This window comes from Wasmannia auropunctata, unplaced genomic scaffold, assembly GCF_000956235.1.
Source record: "Wasmannia auropunctata unplaced genomic scaffold, wasmannia.A_1.0 LD336056.1, whole genome shotgun sequence".
Taxonomy (NCBI): Eukaryota; Metazoa; Arthropoda; class Insecta; order Hymenoptera; family Formicidae; genus Wasmannia; species Wasmannia auropunctata.
This window is the reverse complement of record NW_012026834.1, coordinates 312958-324972: the sequence shown is the minus strand read 5'-3', so window position 1 is coordinate 324972 and position 12015 is coordinate 312958. Positions and strand designations below refer to the sequence as shown.

The 12015-nt window shown below is 35.0% G+C and overlaps 1 protein-coding gene across 3 annotated transcripts in view; it reads left to right on the top strand.

The window, feature by feature from the left end:
* The first annotated feature begins 6201 nt into the window (after nucleotides 1-6201).
* Nucleotides 6202-12015, top strand: part of LOC105450748 (E3 ubiquitin-protein ligase MARCH3) — a 20419-nt gene continuing 14605 nt past the window's right edge. For 2 of the 3 annotated variants that reach the window (XM_011690734.1, XM_011690735.1), the window contains exons 1-2: nucleotides 6202-6864; nucleotides 8436-8652. In XM_011690734.1, coding sequence (XP_011689036.1) covers nucleotides 6825-6864; nucleotides 8436-8652 — 257 coding nt within the window. In that variant the 5' untranslated portion in view covers nucleotides 6202-6824. Of the gene's footprint in view, nucleotides 6869-8435; nucleotides 8653-12015 lie in introns of all 3 variants that reach the window. The other variant, XM_011690736.1, reaches the window with a different exon arrangement.

Sequence of the window (12015 nt, the reverse complement as noted above, 5' to 3'; positions counted from 1 at the left end):
AAGTATTTTAATTTTTCAAAATTAAGTTAAAGATTTCCGGTTTGATTCCAATTCCGGTTAAATCGCGAAATAAAAATGAGAGTAATATAATCCTATGCAGTTATCTCATAATATACTAATATCTTTCAGTAATGAAATAACTCTGTTTCTCTGAGTCTCGGATCCGTGGTGCGTTTCGGTCGGTAGATTCAAAGACATCTTCTTGTTGCACATATATATACTTGACGGCTATGTACGTATTTCCGGGTGGGATTTGCTACCTGGATGCGCGAATGCCAGACGAAATCGTACACATCCGTATAATAATGTTGATGAGTGTAAAGGCTGCAGAAACGCGAACAATGAAATCGCTGTGGATTGCTCGAGCGAGCACAGCTCCCGCGGCGTAAGTCCGGTAATATTTAGTGATAAAGCGATGGAGGTGAAATGAAGTGAACTATCTAAGGTATTCACAATACGTCCCGCGCACGTACAGCCGCAATGAATTATGATCTCGCGGCGTGCGCGTCAGTAGCTCTCAGCGCTCCCGCGAGACCTGCTCTTTACGCTCGTGCCTGCTATTTTACGCGCGCGTTTTTCACCGCGTGAATTGCGTAATCATACAATTTCTTTGAACTTTTTTATCACGGCAGTAAACTGCGCCAACGAGAGAGAACGCCGGACCGACCGCCGCCCCGTCCCGGCGAATTTTTATTATTTGCGTTGCGCTATGCAAATGGACGCGCAAAATGACTATTTAAAGGTAGTTTACTGCGAATGAATCTTTGTTTTACTGCGTGTCGTGTAAGATAAGGCAGTCGCGATATTCCGCTATTCACTTCAGTTTGCAGCTCTCTCTTATTTGTCTCTTACACAATCGGTTAGAAGCTTGTAGACAAATTGATAACATTACAAAGACAATGTGACAATTTATGTAAGGCTTGTACAATGGAATCTCGATTTTGGATTCACAAAAGATACGCTTTTTTATTAGTCAAAAGGATATAATTATATCTTTTATAAAATGATAGCTGGAAACATATTGTTTAGTTAATTTTGTTATATTACTTGTATTTTATATGTAATATAATGCTTTAATATAGAATACAATTTGTATATAATTAAATTCACTGTTCGTGAATTTTGTTTGTCAGCAAAAGTACAAAGCCATGGCGAGATGTTGGATCGCAATTGAGCACCACGGATTATCCGGGCTCTTCCCACGGCACTAATATAAATTCCTCTTATGCTTGCTTTCTAGCGCACGGTTCGATATCTGATTTAAAGTTGATATAGGTCGACCGTTAATTTTTTCCCCTTTTTATCGTCTGACGTTTCTCGAAATAAAAGAGAATACAGGACCCCGGGACCCAATTGCAATTCGCAAGTGCCAATAAATTTCCAACTCAGCTCGGGATTATCATTATGCACGTTATCTGGTCGCTCATTGAAAATAAAATATATAAACTTTTTGATATCCCTTTCATCGAAAATGATAAAATTCGTGCAGGAGAAAAAGAGGAGGAGAGAGACTTTTAATTCATAAAAATTCCTTTCCACGCGAGAGAATTTAGATATAATTATTGATTGCATATTATTGGATATTTTACTACTGTTTTATTTTTTGATTTTATAAATTAATAATAATTTATATCATCTCTAAATTATGATAATATCCGGATGATATAATTTTCTGTAATTAGGTAAAATTTTAAATTAAATTAATTTCAAATTTATAAAAAGCATTTTTTCGTGAAATACGTGATACTTTTATTAAAACCTACGTGCAATATGTTAGATAACGTTTAAAAAGCGTTTCTCATATATATACGCACGATGTATTGCTTATTGTATAGCGGTATGGCATATTGATCCTTTTTATGACTTTAATAAATGTTATTTTATACGTATTGATGCTACAAGTGCGCCGTGTATGCACGTGTATATACGGTAATAAAAAAGATAGGCGTCATAAATTTAAGACGGATTCTCTCTCTCTCTCTCTCTCTCTCTCTCTCTCTGCATAATACCATTAAAAAATCCGAACAAAAATGTATCTGTAATACTTGTTCATAAATTATATCAGCTTTTTATTTTTACGTAATTTGTTCACATCAAATTTATTTTATTATTTAAATTATGAAAAAAAATGTTGAAAATATGTTGCGCAGATCTGAGAAGGTTTTTTAATGTATTATTTTATCTCTCTGTACATTTTCTCTCTTTCTCTTTCTGTTTCTCGGAAACCAAACTTTTGTCAACATATATTTACATTTATTTTGCTTATTTTTCTCTTTTTAATTTTTTGACAAACATTGGTTTTTCCTACCTACTATTACGATTACGTTTTATTTGCGCCGCTTTATTTTTGCAAATTGCGATGAATCTAGTTAAACTGGTGTTACACTTCGCACCGACGCAAAAACAAGAGGAAAAAAAGCTAGTTAACATATCCACTCGCGTGGCGCCCCATCGTTAAATTCGCCCGACGGGCCGCGACGAGACTGTTATCCGTTTGTTTGCTTTCTATTTACGGGCGTCGCCTCGCGAAATTAAGAGAAATCGTTTAGCTGAGAGCGTGCGTATACAGAGTGTTTCGTTGTTTCCTGTAGTTGAGAAATGTCAGTTCCACTTTTCGTTTCCTAGCTCGTAACATATTTGCTCTGTGTGTGAGGAGTAAATGTAATCCCTTCCGAAATTAAACTCTGATATGAGTAACTTCAAATTAAAAATTTCTAATTTTATTCTTGCATTACATGTAGTTTTATTACGTCGAATTTTTTAATATTTTAAAAGGAATTTTGAATGAAATCTCCAATATAAAATATTTGGCAATTATAATTTATGATTAATTCGTTAATTATCTATACAACACACTAAAATCGCAAATTTTAAATAATTATTAGATCTTAAGAGTTAAAAGAAATAAGAAAAAGTAGAATCATATAAAAATATAAAACCGTATTGATTAGAAAAGAATGAAAAATATCTAGTTTGTCGAACATTTGAATTCTTTTGAAATATTCTTAATCGTATCATAATTTTCGCCTTTCTCTTTTGTCTTTCTTAATATATCTTCTCTTTCGATTGATATGCACATTCTTTTAAAATATATGGTATAGAGTATCTCTTGCGTTGAGTTACGGAAACTATCGAACGAAAAATGTACTTGTTTTTCTGTCAGTGCGCGTCGCTGGCAAGGGGTAAATTTGCGTCAGGAGAGAAAATTCACGGGTGGCGTCTCGTGGACTGGAAACTTTCGCGGTTCCCCAGCGTGTCGTTTTGCACGGCCGGCGCCGAAAACAAAATCCAGATTGCGAGGGGGTTTAAAGTTCTCCGCGGCGGAATCTTCGGTCGAACTGTTATATCTGGCGATGTCGGGTAAATGCAGTCGGGGACGACGGCATGTCGTTGAGTGCCGGCGGTGGAAAGGCGACAGAATCAATGGGAGTGAGCTACAAACGCGGAAATCTTCGTTTTCGAATCCTCGATCTTTATGGAGACATACGAGCATTCTTTCGATTCGTGGGGAGAAATGCCGACAATTCCTCAAGTAGTAACAATGAAAGTGGCATAGCATTGTTATTCCTTTCATGTTTTATAGACAGCCAATGGAGAGTGTGATGTAAATGATTTATTAAGTTACGTATTGATAACATGATAATTATATAATTAATAGCATTTATAAAACATATATTAGAAATGCTTTATGTCTCTTATATAATGCATATGTGTATAATAGAGATAAAACATTTCCAGTTAAAAAACAGTTTTTTCCGCAATTCTTTGCAAATCAGCAAACATTATTTATTAATAATGAAAATATTGGGATTGGCGAAGCGTTTTATTTTTGCAATTAACTTCTTTCTGTTGCAATGTGTATACCATCTAGTATATATATATATATATCCTAAGTCTTCTTAAAATAAACTATTGGATCGACTTTGTGATAACGTCAGAATTTTTTGCTTTAGTTTTTGCGCGATCTGTGAATAAAATTAGAACAACCATCCTGTTAGTCGGATATAGATGAATTTATGAAATAGATATTGGCGTTATCTCGGTTGACACGTTTAGATATTCTGGTTCTAAATTTATTTCCTGAAATGATCGTGAACAGATGAATCCTTAAATAATCCATTTTTATCAATGAGAAGAATAAATGGTAGGTACATTGCAAATTAGAAATATACGGTTATATTATTTTGAGAATCAGCGATATACTGTACGGATTACATTTTTTTTTGTCTATTATTAACCTTTGATCAACAAAAGAGCACGCTTGATGGAAGTGCCTTTGCTTTAATACCGTCACATCCATCTTCTAGGATCGATGAAGAAACGGTCACTGTAGCTTAATGCATCTCCATTACTTGAGCATTATGTATCGTCATGTGATGTACCGAAATAAAAAAGATGACTATAAAATTCATTTACAAATTAAATAACAGACAGAATTTATATATAAATTGATATTTTCGCGATTGAAGAGCGGCACTTGACTCAAGTATTTGCTGAATGTTGCATTACAAACAATTTTCTTCGAACTTTCAAAGTTTATCGTAATTGTGAGTGATTTTATACATATTCTCTACATGTACACGAGTTCATCACCATAACACTTCCTCCCATAAATTATTCCATTTGTATTTCGTCGAAGCTTCATTTATTAAATTGAACTAGAGTATCGTATTAGTTTGTACCGAACGTGAAAAGTAATTAATAGGCACATTATTACCATATTACGGTAATTAAATCGTGTAATGAAATTGAATGAATCCTAGCATCCCAATCCCAATTAATGCTTTAGCAGTTCTATTGCCGATAGAGCTTTCGTGTGATCTCTAATTAAAACTTTTGTACGTTGATATAGTTAAATAGCTAGATAATAAAGCACTATCTTAAATAGATAAGCATTAAAGCGTGCGTCACAGATTTTGTGCATTTTCTTACTGTTCTGATGAAAAAGATCAGAAATATTAAATAAAAAGTATATTCTTATCTCTTACAAATAACTGAAATTCTATATAAATAAATAGTAATATTTAATATTAAACATTATATTTAACACTTTTTTTGAAACGAATTTCCAACCAGACGAAATTAAAAGGAAATGAAGTCGAGATTGCTCTCGAAGGACGCCTGTTGGAAGAAGTTAAGTACAAACGGCAGGTTCTTTTTCTCCGCGAATGATAGACCGTGAATCTTAATGCAATGCAAATCCAGGCGTTTCGCGGGAAAAAGTTTCGATGCAGTGGCGCCATAAATCAGGAACCCGCCCGAGATTCAATTTAGTGACGTTGGCGCACAGCATAGTTTCAGCAGTTAATTAATCTTCATAATCTTATGACGGGGGCCACGATCTCAGGACATTCTTCCCCAGATCTCAATTTGGAATGGGCAAAATATGCAATTCCTTTAACTGACACTACCTGAGCTCAATTTCATTCTGTTGAATAATTAGTGAATACTCGAAAAGATTTGAAGTGGCAGAAAGTCGAATTTAAGAATTAGCATGTGGGTTTAAACAATGTTAAGAGAAATTGCACACTGATATAAAGCTCTTATATATTTTAATTTTTTGGACCAACTTTTTACTTATACCATGACATTTGAATATTGAGGAAAAAGTATGTCGTATATTTTATGAAATATTAGCAGATTATTTCTTAGGATTTCGTAGTGGTCCATCCAATCTTGTAAGAGCGCACTTTTATTTTTTTTTAGTCTATCACAGCCATTAATAAATATCGTTTCACTCAGTTAATACATTTTTCTCTCGGAACATAAATAAGCGTCCAGTAGCTTGTATACATATAAAAGAAGAAATTATATGTAATTTTATTAAGTTATTTATGTAACTGCACGCGCTTTTAAATTGATTAACTACAGTGCTTCCGACGTCTATTCCAAAACTATATATATTTTTTTCCTTCAAAGGAATCTCGTTTCGAGATCCAATAAAAAGCCGTTAGCAGACCGTGCAGGCGGCCGAGTGTTTACGTACGAAAGGCGAAATTGAAGGGCGTACCAGCGAACGAAAATTTTTTATTTTGCGTTTGAAATGCATTTTCACTCGTTCGACAACAGGAATCAGGCTTTGATTTCAAACGGACTGGAGTTTGCTTTCAATTTTGCAGCTAATGTTTTATTGTAGTGTTATTTTATTTTTGATAGGCGCGCGCGGCCGATATATACATGTATATATACAATCTACGTATAGACGCATTTTGCATCTCTATGGCCGATCGTGTCCCAGAGGTTCACAAGGATTAATTTCGGGATCCGTGGAAAATGAGACCCGGTAGATTAATTCGCAGGTCTCCTCAATAGTATCATGTGCGCAGGATGTTCTAATACACTGCAGAGTTCTTACATATTTTAATCTCCGTAGGAATTCATCGGATAATATGTTCAGTTTTAATCAAATATTTCGGGATTAATATATTGACAAAACTTTTTCGCAGTAGAAACGCGATATAGAATATATTTTTTTTATTGTAGAAATGCGATATAAATTTTTTTTTCATGATAGAAACGCGATATGAAAAAGAGATGCTAAAGTTTGCTCGCTGTTTTTCATTTATCGCGATCGATTCGCTGGAGGAAACAGAAAAATAACGATGAAAAACGAGCTAAATTATCATTTCGCGTTCGATGTGTCAGCATCGTCGGATAGGTTAAAAAGTTACCTCCGTCGACCTTCTAGGTCGGCCCCCACATTTGCATTCGGTGGCATCGCGTTACATAAAAAATAAACTTTGCGGAAATTACGGGATCGGAAGGACTTCGGAGCACTCAGCACGACCATACGCACGACTCCCTTTCACGGGAAATTGTTGGTTATGTATCGCGACGGAAACTTTCGCGATGTCGGAAACGCAAGTAGGTAGGTTTTGCCTGTCGCGACGTCGCTATACGGCTTGCATTCTTCATCTGGAATATTGTCGCAGCCGGCGGGACTTCGTTTAAAGTTCGGTCCCATTGTCACGGAAAAACTTGAGAGCATCCTACTTCCTCGTATCAAAGAGCTCGAGAGATTGCGCCTCGTTAGAGAAGAGAACACCCGGGCATGATATAAATTTTCACTCACTCGGCATCTCCCGGAAGTCTTCGAATTCGCGAGAAATTAAACGTATCTCGCGAACGAAAATTCAACCAAATCCTTAGTATAAATTTGAAAATTTGATTCAATTAGTTTTTGGACAGGACAATTCAAGATAAATGGCGAACGTGTGGAAGTCATTGTTATAATTATTTAATTATGAGAAATAAAATGTATGAAAGACTAGCTAATGAATGTAGTAATTTAAACATGAATGCGAGAACTGGGTTGTAAGTTATTGATGTATAATTTATTTGTGAAGTTAATCCTTTGATGTTATTTAATTTTAATTTACTAAAATTGAACGGGTTGATAATAATATTATGAAAATTGTAATTAATTAATATTTGTATGAGACGCGTTGAAAATTATTTAGAGCACGCGAAACAAAATTTTCAAGTGCATTCGACTTTTGACATAATGGAAATTAGTGAAATTTAAATAATTAATGAATCCTGTTACATCGTTTGGACATTTAAATAAATAATTGATTTTGATGATAGAGAAAATAAGGTTTTTATTAAATAAAATATCTGATTATCTTAGTAATGGAATGCCTGAACTTTTGAAACCAATGCATCGACATGTTCGCCAATTCTAACTTTATTCAATAAGCTACCGACAGATTTCACGTTAAAACTTGAAATAAATTCGATTTAGATCTGGATAGTGAATAAATGAATGCAGAAACTTTTTCCGTGATCGCTCATGCATATGCATCGTGTTATGTACAACTTTCTCTTCAAATCGCTAAAGCAATGCGTACAAAATAGTATTAATTTCGTTTTTCAAATATATTGAAAAATTAAAAAATAAATCTTAGAAAAAAGAAGTAAAAGTAAAGTAAAGAAAATTTTAAAAATTTTAAACAGACAATTGGAAAGAATATCATTTTTCAGTCGTACAGTTAGCGCTTCGTTTAATACAGTATGATCCAATAAATCAGACAAGTTTCTACGATATTCTTCTTTTGTGAAAAGAAAAATTTTAATTTTGCTTTCACAATCGGACGCTTCTTTTATCTTTAGGATAAACATTCTTTCCTTTTAAAGTCGTCTTTATTAGCCGAAGCACGTGAGAATCCACATTTGGGTAAAATCGAGCTTTTGTCCTTTCTAAATTCGGAAGTGTGGGAGATAATAATTGCAGTAGAAGTTTCGCGAAAGCTTTGCGGGTTGGCAACCACTGGCGCGAACTATTATCAGATTTTCGATCGGTTCGTATAGAAAATAGACGCTTAAATCCGGCCGGCGCGGTGCGGTGAATGGGGTGTAAATAAGCGCGAGTACGTGGTGGATCATGCATATGCACCGCGTGCGGTGTGTGTCCTTCTCTTTGGCTGGTTCCACAGTTAACTTGGATCACGAGCGCAGCATGCCGATGCCACCATCGGCCATGGCTCCCGAGGGCTCCGCCTGCAATTTAAATAGCCGCGACACGCAGCAAGTGTCTCCGGGGGTCGTTGGACAACAGCATCGGCTTACCAGCAGCCTGATCTCGGTCGGGTCCAGCGTCTGCCGAATATGTCACACGAACACGGCGAAGGAACCGCTTATTTCCCCTTGTAGGTAAATGCATGCTCGCTCTATCACAACTCGATCGGACGCAGTACTGCATAGACGGCCGAAACCTCAATTTCGGAAGGTCTATTAAAATGATGATTTAATGAAACGACGGAATGAAATTAAATGTACAGTGATCGAGTAATGTATTGTATAAATAAAGGAAATAATAATTTTGTCCGTTGCAGTACTGCTAATTATTGTACACAATGCTTTAACTTAAACGCAAAGTTAGTTACGACAGTATTGAGTTTTGATGAAAGAATCTTCCATATCGTTGCTACGTTAAATCGAATAGTTGATTGAAAATTTATGAGATAATTAAAACAAAGAGACTCACATTTTTTTTCAATTAGGCAAAACTCTACATCGTGTATGCGAGTTTGTTGTCTTCGTATGAAATATAGTACAATAATATACATGTATAATAATCCTAAAGTCAAATATATATTTGGGGTTGTTATAATCCATTATATATGTACATTACAATATAGATGAGGCTCACAAATGTATTTAGAGATAAGGTAGAGCGCCAATTTAAGAACCGTAATTGGGCGGATTTCAGAATAAGCTTAAGTTGATTAAGTTGCTTAATAACGCTTCTGGGAGATTTCACTATTATACTATTAATTCTCCAACAAAGTTACCTTTAAAAGGGAGAGGAAAATTACAATTATCTCTTATTACATAAATATTCTTTTTAATTTCAAAACTGAATTTTTTTTTATTAATCATGTCATTCTGTATATAAAATATGCGCACGTTGGTTTGTTAATATGTTCTCTAAATTACTACAGTTGAAAATATTTTGAAATCTTCATATTTATGCTAAAAAATTAATTTATATCGAAAATAACTAAATTATATATGCACAATTTTTCCTTGTGACATTAAAATGTTTGTTCGTACATAAATATAAATAATTGTAATTTCTTCTTCAAATACGTAAGTTTAAATTTTTGAGTTCGAGAAAAAGATCGCTTGTAAAACACATGAAGAAAGGATGCAGTTGTGCATTTACGATTTCGAAAACTTTATCGCCACGGGAAAACGATATGTATCATCCGCATAGCTATGGTCCGGGATTTAGGACAGAATTCCGCCATCTTACGAACGTCCCATCTTTCATACTTAATATAAGATTCGAGAAAAATGCGGTGCTCACCGGAACGGGAAGTGCTTACGTATTAATGGCAGAACATCGCGATATTTAAATCCTGCGGATTCAGCTTCGGATATTTCTGTTGATGTGTTTAAATGATATACATAGCGATAAAAAATTTGCTAAAAATTGGCATATGAAAAAAATGAAGTAGATATATGAAACGTTACATTTCTAATAATAATAATCCTATACGCTATATTAATTGCTAACACGTGAGGTACAAATTGCAATTTAATGAGGTGTAGTTGAACTTCTGTCTTATTCAGTATTTTATAATGACTCTCTAAGATATAATATTAAAACGATTATAACTGTCAGAATTAGAGGGATAGTTTCGGTGTCGAAATATCAACAATGTTGAGAATATAGTATAATTTCACTAGTTTAGAATTTATTTAGCGAAGTAAAGTCTTGGAAGAGTATAAATCGAGTAAAAGTCTTCATTTCAAGCTAATTTCAATGGCTTTTACTTTAAATGAACTTTAATGTGAGAGGCTTTGTTACTAGTTATTATTAAGTATTTCAAGCTGGAAGTTTAGCCCAAGTTGATGGGCATAGTCGATTAGTGATAAATTTAATTACGAAACAAAGTTATACATATATATATATATTATATATATATATATATATTATATATATAGGTCATTATAACGCGAGCGGAGAAAAGCATTCAATTGCTCTGATTCCCAATAGCCTATTCTTCACCATCTATCAATGTACGACGGGGACAGGAATGCCTTAACGCTTGAAGTTGCACGTATTGAGCGTGTTCCAATCAGAAACGCGTCTTCAGAGCGCGTTCTAATGAGAAACGCGTTTTAATGAGAAACGCGTTCTTCTCTCATCGTGTAACTTCAAATGTTAAAGTATTCATGTCCCCGTGTGTACGTCGCGCAAAGCGACAAATGCTAATTTCGCGCGAGCATGAGACAGAAGACAGGCGCTAATTAATTAGCGTTAAAGCTCGATTAAGCGATGATCATCTCGCGTCATCCAATCATCGCGGTGAAATATCACGGGGGAATTAGCCGTTAGTATATATTTGGAAAGCTAAAGACGTTCGGAGAGATCTTGAGTTGATTCATTACTTTGAAACTTGTTACTGTCTGTCATACACGGAAAGAACAATTTTGCGGAATCCAGATCTGAAAATAATTTTTGTTCAATAATCAAAATAATTTTGAAAGTCAAAATGATTGCTGGAATATCAAAATGTTTTATAGCAATACTTATCAGTTTTAACATTCGAACAAATTATTATTTTGATGATTTAACAAAAAATTATTTTTAGATCTGTTTTCAGCAAAATTTTTAGACCTTTCAACAAAATCGTTCTTTTCGTATACATGTGACAGAGTTATAGGTAATTTTGAAAAACTCGAGGAGCTAAAAAAAAACTGGCTCTAATGAATGTTCTTTGGCAACTGACAAGTGATGACATAATTTTATTTTCTCTCAGTCACAGATAATCACTTTTATAGCTTCTTTAAAAAAAGCTTTATTCTCTTTAAAAAAAGAGGAAAAAAGAGGATGACCCAATTAGATTGCCTTTTGATTCTAAGGTGCGCGAACGTTTACCTTCCTTTAGTCTTCGCGATTATTTTATTTAACGTTTCGGTAAGGTCGTGGTCTTATCGTTTTTTTGCGAAGGGATATCCGTACTGCCCGTCAACTTAACGACCTGAGCTGCGCCTCTTTGCTTGTAGGGGCTTAATTCACGAGAACCTCGTGAGAATTCCCGACTACGTGCTACGTTTATATCTCATGACCCATTTCTTTCCGTGTTACCACGGCAACATTAATGTCTTCACAGACTCCAGAAGTGTGCTAATGGCTCTCGCCTCTTCGGATCACAAGCAAGGAAACTACCTAATACATCAAATCAAGAAAAAACTCATTGCTGCTGAAAGAGAAGGGAGGAAAATCGTTCTCTGCTGGGTTCCGGCACACAAAGGGATCCCCGGCAACGAGAAAGCGGACCGCCTTGCGAAATGGGCCACGTCAAGGGGCGCTAAACCCACGTTCCAAGTCCCATTCACCGATTTTCAAGTTGAGGCAAAATTGCATCGAGTAAACGCTTACAAACACTATCTGGAAGAAACATCCTTTGTCAAAGGCACGCAATACTCTGAGCTTTATTTAAGCGACTCTCAAAAGACATGGTTCTTCAATAAAGGTTTAAACAGAGATCGGAAGAGCACACG